The 14,051-nt window shown below is 38.5% G+C and overlaps 1 protein-coding gene across 3 annotated transcripts in view; it reads right to left on the bottom strand.

Moving 5' to 3' along the window:
• The window catches only part of srgap3 (SLIT-ROBO Rho GTPase activating protein 3), a 140,314-nt gene that overhangs the window by 26,908 nt on the left and 99,355 nt on the right, over positions 1-14,051 (bottom strand). For 2 of the 3 annotated variants that reach the window (XM_057846139.1, XM_057846137.1), the window contains 5 exons: positions 10,942-11,043; positions 10,115-10,312; positions 9,875-9,959; positions 4,264-4,291; positions 1,441-1,543 (listed from right to left, as the gene is read on the bottom strand). In XM_057846139.1, coding sequence (XP_057702122.1) covers positions 1,441-1,543; positions 4,264-4,291; positions 9,875-9,959; positions 10,115-10,312; positions 10,942-11,043 — 516 coding nt within the window. Of the gene's footprint in view, positions 1-983; positions 1,015-1,440; positions 1,544-4,263; positions 4,292-9,874; positions 9,960-10,114; positions 10,313-10,941; positions 11,044-14,051 lie in introns of all 3 variants that reach the window. The other variant, XM_057846140.1, reaches the window with a different exon arrangement.

Here is a 14,051-nt window from a genome sequence, read left to right as displayed (position 1 = left end):
ACCACAAACACATTCAATTTAAAATGTTTGATAAAACTACCTTAATTTTCGGACTATAAGCCGCTACTTTTTTCCCTCATTTTGAATCCTGCGGTTTATAGTCCAATGGGGCTTATTTGATGATTTATTTGGGTTAATAGGTAAAACTTTATTTGACAGCGGCATCATAAGACTGTCATAAGAACGTCATAATTATGACATGACACTATCATGGGCATTACTGAATGCTTATGACAGATGTCAATATGTGTCATGTTGCATATTATGTCACTAACTCCATTTATGTCCAGCTCAGATCTTTTACGTCCATTCAAAAGTGAGATAATTTGCTGGATGACACTAACCGACATCTATTATAAGCATTCACTAATGCTTATAACAGTGTCATGTAATAATTATGACAGTACTATGGCACCACTATCCAAGAAAATGTTACCAAATACAATAGCTAGCAATTAATGAAACAACTGGAACAGTAACTGAAGAAATAATTAGCACAGAACATGAACTTTGATTATTATTTACATCTGTAGTGCCGCAATGCATGCTAGGAGGAATGTTGGATGACAGCAGGTGGCAGCAGAGGTTGACTGTCTCCCGCAAGGGAGCAGTGATGGCCAAATGAAGATTTTTGAAACAATAAGGCTTTGCAGCCATTGGTTCAAAGCTTCATGGTGGTTCATTTGGTTTCATGACAGTCTTATAATGCCTTTGTCAAATGAAGTGTTACCAGTTAATATCTTTTGGTGTAAATATCCCATAATACAATGAGGACAACTGCGTCTTATAGTCCAGTGCAGCTTATCTGTGAACAAATGCCGTTTTCATGTCAAATTTGGTGGCTGGCGGCTTATAGTCAGGTGCGCCTTATAGTCCAGATATTACGGTAAACATTATCCTTGTAATGTTTTAATACAACTCTAGATCTTATTGGAGGTCTACCTAATGAAGTAGCCAGTGAGTACATATTCTCAGAGAGGTACCTGGATGCGAGCACGAGCATTCCGTCTCCCTCTGGGAAGAGCCGCATAACACAGTAGGGTATAGCAGAGAGAGGAGGGCAAAGAAGCACAAAGTTAAAGCAAACAATTAGATGAGGAATGAGCTCGTGTGATTAAAGGAGGCCAAGCACAAGGACTGAACAACAGGGAAGCCACACATGTGCAGTGAGGGACAAAGCAAGATGTCTCCTTCCAACCAAATAAGTGACTGGATTTGTGAGCCAGAGACAGTAAATTGTGTGTGAATAAAGAGACAGCCAACTGCCGCTCCGCCTGCACCACAGAAGGGAGGAAGCGGATTAGAGGTTAATCAAAGGTTACGTCATGACGAAGGGCGGCGGCAAAACGGTGGAACAAAAGGCCAAAATGGGAAGAGAAGGAAGATGAGACCACTTCCCCCTCAGGGGCCGTTCAGGCATACACCACCACAAGAGGGTACCTTGACAAAGGTCTCCAAATTGCCATTAAACAGCTTATGGTTATAGATGGAGCGCGGTCTAGTCTTCCGCATTTTCTGGGGCTTAGGGGGAAGGGTGGGGGGCCTAGGAAACGATGGACAAAAGGAATATCATCGCTATAATATATAGATAACTCAATGTAATCCTAAACACGAGTTTCCCAGCAGAAAAAAATACAGCTTCATTATTTATCAGCAAACTCAAAATGCATTGTTTAATTGAAACTGAGTGCAAAAAATGGAAATGAGCCAACATAAAGCCATTAAACAGAATATGTGATTTTGCAAAAACAACACAGATTACTGATCAAATCAATAACCCTTAAAATGGAAATGTGCGGCTTCCCACAGGACAATAAACAAAAAAACGTGAAGCAAAAAAACGTGAAAAAAAAAGTGGCATCTCTGAATGATTTACATCAGTGTTCCTGGCTGTATAAAAAAGAAACAGGAGGACAATTATGACACAATGTTAACCACAATATAGATTATAGATCCAGATACCTGGGGTCCCCCACTATTCATAGACATAGGGACTGCGCCTAAACATGAATCGCGAAAAATGCTAATAATTGACTCACATTGAAAAAGCATAATTTATTTATTTATTTTTAATAATATTTGTAAGATGGAGTAAAGCACCACTGAGCAGTTTCCATAGGTTGTGCCCCTTTAAAAAGGAAACAATTTAAAGAAATATTTAAAGAAACAAATAAAAAAATCCTTAGTAAATAAAAATCAGCAATAGGGGAATCCAGGAGTCCCTAATAGAAAATATGGGGGTCTTGTGTAAAAGAATTCACTCATTGTACAGAATATTAGGTATAACTGCACGCTTTCAGATAATCCTATAGAGTAAAAAGCTTTATCAAAACACGACCAAGTTAATACAGTGATCCCTCGTTTTTCGTGATTAATGGGACCAGAACCCATCACAATAAGTGAAAAACCGCAAAGTAGCGCCCACCCACCCAAACAATAAATAAATAAAATAATCATAATTTCTTTTTTGTTATGAGTTCAATGTATTTATTCAGATTTAGCATTGGAAAGATATACATATAACACGTTTTTTCACTTTTTCCCCCCCTAATGTATAATAATAATAATAATAGTAATTAAAAAAAATATATATATACATATATATTAATAAATGGTTAGTAAGCACTTCAAATGTAATAATTATGATAAATTTTAAGTTTTATAAGTTACTGTACCACCGAATTACTTTTAAACAAGAATAAAGCAGAAAAATGCTTGACTTTATTAAATGCTTCATTGAGTGAGTCCACTCAAATCCGCTCAAGCTGCTCATTTGCACCCATTGAGTTGCGACAGCAACTGTTTAACAAGTTAAACAATGAGTGACGCACACGGGTGCGTTGAAGTTCGCGTGTCTGGCGAGATGAAACCCAAAAATCTGTCAATCATCGCTAACTTTAATAAGCAACTCCAGTGCACTGCCTGACAAACAAAGTGCATGGAGAGGGAGGGAGAGGGAGACTACGTGGTCGACAGCTCATCTGTATTTATTTATTTTTTGATTGGGAAAAAAAAAATCTGAGATGGACCTATGGCGCAAAGTTTGAAGCGCTAAGTAGCGAAAGATCCCTGTACTCAGTTTTCATTGACCTTGTCACAGGGTTATTACTTTGGCAATGTTTCATATGTTGCTTTTGTGGGCTTGGAGTTGATTTACAATAAGTTTGTCAAAAGTATCGAAAAGCATCGATGTATCACTACTGAAAAGTTGTATCTGGATATGATATTTAATTGCAAAATTATTGATACACATTTAGTTGTTTTTGCGGGACCCCAGGCCACAAGAAATTTGTTGTCATGGGCGAAATTTGAATTTTGGACTACTCTTGATAGTAATGGAGGATATTTTTGCACTTTTCTTGTTAACTCATTGGCTGCCATTGAAGGTGATAAATGTCCAATCCATTATGACCAGTCAAAACGTCTATCGCCGTCCATGGCACTGACAGATGAGCATTCACAGCCAGGATGTGACCCAAAATCAACAGGAAGTGGCCTGGAATTGAAGCTAAATCCACAGGAAGTCACCCAGCTGTGCCCCAAAACCAATAGGAAGTAACCATCAGGATATTTTGATCTAGTTTTAATCAGCTTTTTGACTGTGATTGATGGTCGAATGTTCATTCGCTACTACTGTATCTCTCCCACTTCAAATGAAATAAATGTCTACTAGAGACAAATTCATTTCAGTACACAGCAGAGGGATGATTGGATGCTACATAATTGGACGTCAATCATTGTGAAATAGCATGAAGACTTAATTAAAAAATAATATCTAATTTTGGTATTTTTATTTATGTAGTATCGAAAATGGTATCAGGTATCAAGTATTTATTTGAGTATCGATATTGAGTTAAAAATGTTTTGTATCATTCATGACAAAACTAATTTGCAATGCGTAATACTGTTTGATTGACTGATATCCTGTTATCTGTTAGAAAATTACAATCCATGAGCGAGAATGTATACCATAAAAACACATAACAAGATGGTGCCGTTTAGTCAGTTGTACACCACAACAAACTGCAACAATAAAAATACCGTTAAGTTGAACTTTTAAAATTAGTCTGTTGTGCAGGTGTACCTACTGCCATGTCCTTAGAATGTCTAAAACCATTAAAAGAAAAATTACCAGAAGAAAATTATAAAAGTGTACAAATCCAGTTTTATATATTTATTGTTTTTCTTCTTTGATATCTCTAAATATTACAAAAGTCCAGGAATAATGAAATAAACATGCTTTGAAAACTGATCTGAATTTACCTTGTGGTTCCGCATTCAGCTCTTTCCCCTGAGGAAAAGACACAAAAGGGAAATGTTTTATATTAGTGCAGGAAGTGGATATATTAGACTGCAGTGTCCAGACTGAGAAGGACAAATGGAGCACCAAAAGCACTATCGGTTGGGCAATGCTATTGAGGAATAGACGATAAAGCCTCAGGGGATGTGGAGGATATGAGGGGCGGGGGGGGGGGGGGGGGGGGGTGCACATCAGCAACGGAGGGGGCCTACCAGTGGTGACACTGAACAATGACTGCGCTGCTTGATTGATTCTTTTGTTGTAACTCATGTTATATTTATGTTGTGTATTTCTATCCTTGCAGAAAAAACAGTAACACTCTGCTCTAACAAACTTGTAAATGTTCTACTTGTTAAAACATGGACAAACAAAAAATAACCAAAAGAACACATATTATTGGTGCCAACATCAAGGTATTTCTCTTGAACTGAGTGAGAGTAAGCTGGAAGAGAGTACATGTAAAACAAAAGCAACAATGGCAATGGTGTACTTCAACATTTTCTGTTTCCACCAAGCCACAATGGATAATCACACCAAGGGCTAAGCCATACACTTTCCCCACACAACACTCAACTGACTAATTACCATGTTTATCTCGGGTCATCGGCAGACCCGTGCCGCCCATAAGGCGATTTAGGCAACCGCCTAAGGGCGCACCAGTGTCCAAAAAGGCATCAAGAAAGATATTCAAATAATATTTGATGATAGCGGTATTCAAAAAAATTATACAAAACAATAAAACAAAAGAACAACAAAACCGTTCATAATAAGTCTTTCAATAATAATGAAATTATTTTTCTAGTGTGCCTTCTGCCCGTTTCACTTTTTCCTTTGATGCGATAATTTCACTACAGACCCTAGTCTCACTCACCACCAAACAGACCTGAAGGTGCTATTTTTAGCCTCCGCAATTGAGCGACGTTGCGGTGACAAGTCAACTTCATGAAAAGACAAAAGCCCTCCGGGACAGAGAAGAAAAAGAAACAAGACAGCAAAGACGTGAAGAAAAACAGAGGTTTGTTGTGATGATTTTTTTCAACAGCATAAGCACGTAGATTTAGCGCAATTGCAAGCTAGTGGTTATTTACATAGAGCGTATATGACTTAGTGCTAAAGCAAAATTATACTGTATCATTAGCCAGGCTGTTGTTTTAGAAATATTTTCAGTATTCTGCCTGCTGTGGATCAGTTTCAGTGAAATTTACTCCCCCTCCAAATTTAGAGAAATTTGAACAAATTGTATGAGAGACTAAAATTGTCTTGCTTATTTCATGTGATGTGAACAACTTTTACCTTGTGTTAAATTGTGCTTTTCAAATAAATTTGCCTTGCCTAAAAGTGCCAAGGTTAATTTTTAATAAATACACCATGAAATATGGAAATAATCATTTCAAAGTTCTGTGGTATGGGGGACTAAAAGCGCCATGGATTTAAATGCAAACCTTTATTAAACCGTTATTAAATGTGTCATTAATTCATTAAAATGGCGATCATGTTCATGTAAAAACATTCAATTTATTGTTTTTTTTGCTATCATATATTATTTAATTCATTATTATTGGATAGTCCTGTGTAGTTGACGTGCTTCAAGAATTATTTTTTTTAAACTACGCCCATCAAAGATAGTGGCCGGATCCAATAGACAAGTACAGTAGGCTGCAAGAATTTAGGCGCTATTATGGTTATGTCATGCTGGTTTCATAATCAACAGCTATTTGACTAATATAATGTAACATTCAGCTTTCTTCTCTTTGTCGATACTCTTCTGAATTATTTTCCTTCTACCTCTGTACATCCTGGGCCATCTTTTACAGCGAACTTATCCACATCAGCAACAAAGCTAAGCCCACCAAGTCCAGGAAAGAAGTGCACCTTCCAAAACGACTGTCATATGAAAGTGCAATAGATGCTTTTGCATCAGTAAAGCCAAGGTGAGGTAAGGTTATAGGTCAAGGTGAAAAAAAAAAAAAAGGTTTCATTTTAAAGTGTTTTGTGTGTCTTTATATAAGTTTGTGTGGGTGGGTGTTAATCATATTGTAATAACAATTCTATTTTATTTAATGCATTTGTTTTTGAAGTGTTTTTTATTGGTGCTTTTGAATAGTTATTACAGCATTTTTCTTTTAATTTATGCACTTGTTCGTTGTCTTTTTTATATAATAAATTACAAAGAGATAATGCGCTTTTTCAGTGTGAGTGTTTAAATATATGTGGTGAAAATAGGGGAGGGGGGGGGGGGTGCCAAAAAATGTGTTGCCTAGGGCACCAAATTGGTCAGGAACGGCCCTGGTCATCGGCGCACAGTTTATACTTTAAACCTCAAAGATGAGTCCCGAAACGATACACACCACGTCAGCACTCCCACATGCCAGTGAGGTTATCAAATCTGATTCGTATGACAACATCTAAGCATGATAATGCTCATTTTTGTCCACAACATATTGAAAGGAGTTAATAACGCCACATGTGCATGTGTGCATGACATGATGTTTTTATTAGGCTCTATGCGACACGCAGTTTCATCTTGTACCCCCTGATATACACACAAATGGCCCCGCACAGATGCGACAGTTTGGACAAGTGGTGAGCTAATGAGCACATCGCAGCACTGATTGATCACCTGAATAATTAAACATGGGTGGTACCTGGAGACACCATATGCCAGGTTCATGTGCTCTCTGCTGTTTCGCCACAGAGGTAAACAAACGCAAATCTGCCCAAAGTTGGATGGGAACTACTGTATAATGTGAGGATTGTGTGTTTGCAGTAGAGCTAAAAAAAACAGAAGGACAGAATATGTTATCAAGTAAGTAAATGCATCCTCAGCTGTTTGACGTGCTGGTCTATTAGGAAAGAGCTTAACGCAAGAGCAGCTGCAGAGATGGAGCTAGACCTTCTGATTGATTAGGCGTAAAACACTCACGGCTGAGGTGAACAGAGCACCCATGGGAATGGGAGGGGCCAAAAGAACCAATCCCTCTCTGTTCTTTTGAACAAACCCTTTTTGTGGGCTTAACCATCAGAAAACAGGGAATTTTACTATGCACTCTAGTTCAACTGGTTAACTTAATTGCCTGTTTTATGCAGTTCAAAAAGTTGGGGCAAAAAAAAGCACACTTGGGGTAATAAAAGCACAGCAATAAAAAAAAGTTGTCAATCAAACCTAACTGTAGCATTCAGAAGATGATGAAAACAGAATTGCTGGTGTGCTGTTATACAGTTAAAATATTGTACCAACTCCATTACCGAGGTCCCCGTTTGACATAACATCACAGTCAATCACTCAGGGGTCACATGTCTGAGGCTGCAACTACAAATGGCCTCTCACCTTACAAGGCCACTGTTGACTACAAATGTTCATGTCAGAGGGGTAGTATCTTAACCTGGTTGGAAGTCCTGTTTTTACATGTCTTTTACAGAATTAAAGGTGTAACATTGAGAAAATAAAGTTGTATTCTTGAAATGCACTGTTAAAAAGTAGGATGACTTTCTTCCCTCATTAAACCATGACTCCAAATAAGAATATTTTCTATTAGAAAAATATGAATGCTTTTGTAAGACTATGTCTTCTCAATTAAATAGGTTAATGTAAAGAATAAACATTTCTCTAAAATAGCTGAGTTTTCTGTAGATTTGCATTTAATTGGTGCTACAATTGTGAGGGGTTTCCGTTAAAAAATGTTCCCGAACCCCAAATGTTTGAGAAAACATTGAAGAGACAACCATAAGTAGGACTGGATGTCGCACTGTCCCGTTTTTATCAGAAGTGGACCCAGTTCTGAAGACTTTACTTTACAGATCTGATCTTTGTCAAAATCCCACAGATGTAAAATTGTGTCTGCTTTAACAAAAAACACCCAAACATTTATAGATTTTCATTTTTTAATGAGGATATCATGCAAAAAATGACAGAACGGGGAAAAATAAGTAAGTGATCTTCCTAAGGAGACTTAAAGAGCAATTAAAACCATTTTTAACCCAACTATTTAAGTCAGGTGTGGGCCCAATCGCTGATGAGGGATTTAAAGCTGCCCTACCCACTATAAAACACACACCTGGTAAGGATTGTCTTGATGAGAAGCATTGTCTGATGTGCATCATGGCTCGGTCAAAAGAGCTGTCTAAAGACCTGCGATCAAGGATTGTTGAATTGTATAAAGCTGGGAAAGGATACAAAACCATCTCTAAAAGTCTGGATGGTCATCAATCGACAGCCAGAGAAGTTGTCTACAAATGGAGAATTTGGCACTGTTGCTTCTGGTCATTTGGGACATGTGTGGGAGGAGTCCTGGTCATATCTGGTCATTTGGGGGACTCTCCCAAGGAGTGGCCGTTCACCAAAGATGACGCCAAGAGTTCAGCGCAGAATACTCAGAGATAAAAAAACAACAACCCTAGCGTGTCTGCTAAAGACCTACAGAAATCACTGGCACAGTCCAATATCTCTGTGCACATATCAACTATGTGTAAAACTATGGCCAAGAATGATGTTCATGGGAGGACTCCACGGAGGAAGCCACTGCTGTAAAAAACAAACAAACATTGTTGCTCGTTTAATGTTCGCAAAAAGGCAATTGGACACTTTGGACGTTTTGGCAAAATATTTTGTGGACTGATGAAACCAAAGTTGAATTGTTTGGGAGTAAAACATAACATTATGTGTAGAAGAAAAATGAAACAGATCACCAACATCAACACCTCATCCCCACCATGAAGCATGGTGGAAGGAACATCATATTTGGGGGCTGTATTGCTGCTTCAGGGCCTGGACAACTTGCAATCATTAATGGAAGAATGAATTCAAAAGTTTATCAGGATGTTTTGCAGGAAAATCTGAGGCCGTCTGTCAGACAGTTGAAGCTAAAATGAGGATGGATGCTGCAACACAACAATGATCCATAACACAGAAGTAAATCTACTTCAGAATGGTTTCAGAAGAAAAAAATACACGCTCTGGAGTGGCTAAGTCAAAGTCCAGACTTGAACACCATTGAAATGCTGTGGCATGACCTAAAGACAGTGATTCATGACAGACATCCCAAGAATCTGACTGAACTCCAGCAGTTTTGTTGAGAAGAATGGGCCATTAGTCCTGATCGATGTGCAAGACTGATCTGCAGCTACAGGAAGCGTCTGGTTGAAGTTATTGATGCTAAAATGGGGGGCACAAAATATTAAATGTGATGTTTCACTTACCTAGTTTCTCCTTTCTGTCATTGCTTGCATACTATCCTCATTAAAATATGAAAACCTATAAATGTTTGGGTGGTTTTAGTTAAAACAGACAGTTTTTCCATCTGGGAGATCTTGACAAAGATCAGATCCTATTTGAAGATGATTTTTATGCAGAAATGTGAGAAATTCCAAAAAGGTTTGGATACTTTTTCATACCGCTGTATATTTAAACACATTTCAAGTTACTATAAATATATTTGAATCCATCAATTCCACATTCTCTCTCTCCACAATAATGATCCGTTTCTAACCTCATTCCCGGCTGCCTATTATTAGATAAAACCTGCACCCGCTTTATCCCCGATGGCAGAAATTGTACAGATAGTAAGGGTCACTTACCTTCGCCAAGGGTCTGCTTTAGTAAGTCATGCTTGGCCTGCAGTTTAATGATGAGGTTACTACCATTCAGGTACTCCTTGAATTTCTAAGGAGAGAGATTAAAATGAAAATACCTGAGTGGCCCCTCTAATCCCACAAAACACTAGTCAGATCACAGAAACGCTAATAGAACCACGATCATTTCATCTTGTTACGTGTTTAATTGAAATGTGACGCTGTAATAGCATTATGTCAACTCACTGAGAGATAAAACATTTCAGTCTCCTGCTGGTTAGCCCTCCTCTTTGCTACATTTGTCTTGCTCATGTAGGATTCGGAGGCCAGGGACTTGATGGATTCAGTGGAGCGGCTATGTTGGAAAGCGTCTGACACGTCAAAATCCTCCACTGTCAGCATGTCCTGAAGTGTTTGCATGGTGGCATCCAAGGTCTTTCTCACCTGTATTGAAAAAGGAGCGTGATAAAGGAACACAGACTTGAAATGAAGTGATGCCTGATTAGTCTTTGAGAAGAAAATGAGAAGATAAAATAATAAGTGACCTTATTTTCCAAGGGTGAGATAAAATATATTTGCATTGCAGTGATATGAATCGCAATTCACGTCAAAACAAAAGAGGAAACCGTTGGAAGGCATACAACTTTTTGAGCAGGGCACAGATTGATAAAGCTTATTTCCAATTATTGCATACCTCATCAATTATTGCATATAATGGAAGACACGGGAAAGGAGTAAAGGCAAGGCAGTTGGCACAGGAACACAGCTAATTATCACCTCTATTTGCACCTTTGTGTCTGTCGCTTTTTGATGAAAATGCCCTCTCCATCATAACACATACTTTCATCCAGAAAACAACATTGGCACTGTGACAGGGCACTAAATAAATTCTCAGTTCCCGCTGTGGGAGGGTCAGCGAAAAGTAATTGCAATGAGGACAGATGGTGATGTGGCCCTGCTATGTGACTCCAGGGAACAGCAGGCTGGCCTTTCACTGTCAGGGGGAAGGTGGTGTTGGAAGGAAGAGTAGGGGGGCTGATGGACACACACAAAGCCCCCCCGTAAATCCTCACCTCCTCATTCTCAATCTTCAATGTAGCCAAGCGAGACTGTAGTTGGTGATAGCGCATCAAGAGCTCAGTCTGGACGGGTTGCTGGGCACTCACCTGGCACACCTAGTGGAAGGAGCGGTAAAGCATTCATAAACAGATGGACGGTAATCACCTCACTGGTCAATGTAAGTTATAAGTATTTAGCAATTCAGGCTCACATCAAGTGAGCGCTAGTATAGCTAGCTTTACTTTCTCTAATTTTGTTCCCCCCCCAAAATTTATCCTTTCTTTGCTTTTTAAATCTGGGTGTTACTACTTGTGAAATGAAAATGGCCAATTTATTGCAGCAAATAGCACAGAATTAGAGAATTACTATTCTACAAATTCATTTTACATTTGACTATCCATCCATTTGCCTATAAAAAAAAAAAAAAAAGCATTTTGACAGCATTTTAAAAAAGTGATACCATTTAAAGTTTTGTGCCTAATCAAATGACTTATTTCATTTTCCTGCAAAGTAAAGCATCAATGTTGTTTTCGTTATTGATGACGATAAACGAAAACATTTTGTCAACGAACAATTTTTTCATGACAATGACGTGATGAGTTACAAATGTGTCTTGGGAGACTAAAGCATAACTAAATGGAGTTTTTGTCTGACGAGATGAGAACGAGATAAAAATTCTCCATGGTTTCAGTCATAAAATCCACATTGTGTGACATTTTCTTATCGTACCTGTAGTTACCCATAAGGATGCAACAATACAGTTAAGTCATGGTTCGGTACGATTTCCGATACGACGGACACGATTTTTGATTCGATTCAATACATGTAATGCTCTGAAACAAAAAAACACAAGTGTTAATTTTTTTCCGATGTATTTTGTATTTTGCTAAAAAGCAAAAAGAACATTGCCATCATATAAACATGCATTTTAGTGCACTATATTTATGCGCTTACTTCTTACTGTTCTGAAGAAATTTGTATAAAAGTGCTGAGAACAATCTTTACTGTTTGTAAAGTGAGGCAGGGCACACTGTTGATTGCTACAGCTCTCTAAGCAGCTAGGTTTACCACATGAGCAAAACATCCTATTTTTGGTCTGAGTCCATCTGTGTCACATACTGAATAAACAATATTTGCAGCATTATCTATAGTCACTGCTATGGCTTGATTTGGCCTGATTAACTTCCATTCAGTCATGGCGGTCTTTAATTCATCGATGTAGTATATGGACTACGTGTCCAATGATCACTCTGGGCTTACGTAGCCAATGGCATGGAACTTGGGGGGATCTAACGTAGCACATCTAGTTTGCTATTTGATGCTAGTGTGTGCGTGCGCGAGTGTTGTTGGAACATTAAAAAAAGTTAAACGCCACAGAAGTCACGTCTGCTCATTACTGCACAACACCAGCATATGACAATCGACTTTCATAAACAGGACGAGTTTGAAGTACAGCGCTCTTAATTTGCCACTTGTTCAGTGTCACTCAGTGTCCCGGTGTATCCAGCTGTCTGTTGTCGAAGCGAGGTTGTTCGTAGCAGCCAAGTCGGTAACAATGTTTTGGCGGACATCGTTGTAAATATCCGGGAAGACAGTGTCTGTGAAATATGTACAAGAGGGGATAGCGTATCAGCAAACCCAAAATGCTGCCAAATAGCGGATCTGCACTACGTTTAAGCCGCCTCCTCAAACTTCTGTGTTTCCTTGCTAGCCATGATTGTCCTGTCTGTTACCTCTGCCACAAACAAATGCAGCGTGCTTCACTCAGCTCTCCATGCAGTTTGGAGTAGGAGAGGAGGGCTGCTTGCGGGGTGGAGCTGTGTCAGAGTTTTTCAAGGCACAGCCCTCAGTTTTCGATGCACCCCGGGCATATTAGCGAGCGCGTGCAAGAAAGAAATTGGAAAATACATTTTGGGAGCTTTTCATTGGCATCGAATATTTTCGCATATTGAATCGAAGAGGGCATATCGAACGGCTCAATATAAAACCGAGTATTGTTGCATTCTTAGTTAGCACGCATCGTTGCAGTGTTTGGTCATGTCACTCATGTGACGTGCTGTACCCTCCTGCCCCCACACACACAAACACACTTACTCACCGGCCGTTGAGTGAGCATGTATCCTCCTTTTGTGCTGCTTGGTAAGTTTTTTTTCCCGCTTATCTTGGCTAGATATGCCATGTTACTTTCGCCGTTAAAGGTCTGTACTGAGTGATCATCACACACTAAATGTAACGTGTAGCGTTAGCATAGCATTCGGGTTAGCATTAGCATTTAGCGTGGTGAGTGTCGTCTTAAACTCTTGGAAAACTTTTACATACAGTTTGTCGCATCCAGGTGAGTTAATTAAAAAATTATAGTTTTCCTGCTGCGTGTATTATCATCACAGAGTTGGTGATGTCCTTGTACACTCTACAGTTACTGTATGTGCTCGTCTGTCAGTGTTCATTCAAAATTGTTGGCAACCTTTATTAATTTATTCATGAAGTATACAGACGAAAACATTTTTAGTAGGGCTGTCAAACGATTAAAAATTTTAATCGAGTTAATTACAGCTTAAAACTTAATTAATCGTAATTAATCGCAATTAATCACAATTAATCGCAATTCAAACCATCTATAAAATATGCCATATTTTTCTGTAAATTATATATATATTCTGTATAATAAATTGTTGGAATGGAAAGATAAGACACAAGATGGATATATACGCATTCAACATACGGTACATAAGGACTGTAGTGGGCATTTCACTCTACTGTCATTTAAATCTGTCTATGCTGTCCTCACTCCGAAGCGTCTACTTTTTCCAAAGCTAGACAGCTAGTGAACGACGCCTTAATAATCAGACTTCTCCCTTTTTCATCTGATTTATTAATAAAATAGCCTCAAACCATTGTCCTCTGTAGACCGTCGTAAAACTACAACAAAAAAAAGTACACAAGCATTGCATTAAAACTAGAACAAAAAAAAGTACACAAGCATTGCATTAGCAACAACGTTAGCTTAACACGCTATACAGGTTCACTAAACATAAACAAAAAGCGTCTCATACAAAAAATAGAACATTTGGCTTAGTAACATAATATGTACATTCTTTACAACAACCATACTTACGGACAAATC

This window comes from Corythoichthys intestinalis, chromosome 9 (genome assembly GCF_030265065.1).
Source record: "Corythoichthys intestinalis isolate RoL2023-P3 chromosome 9, ASM3026506v1, whole genome shotgun sequence".
Taxonomy (NCBI): domain Eukaryota; kingdom Metazoa; phylum Chordata; class Actinopteri; order Syngnathiformes; family Syngnathidae; genus Corythoichthys; species Corythoichthys intestinalis.
The sequence above is the reverse complement of the archived record's forward strand: the minus strand, read 5'-3'. Positions and strand labels throughout refer to the sequence as shown.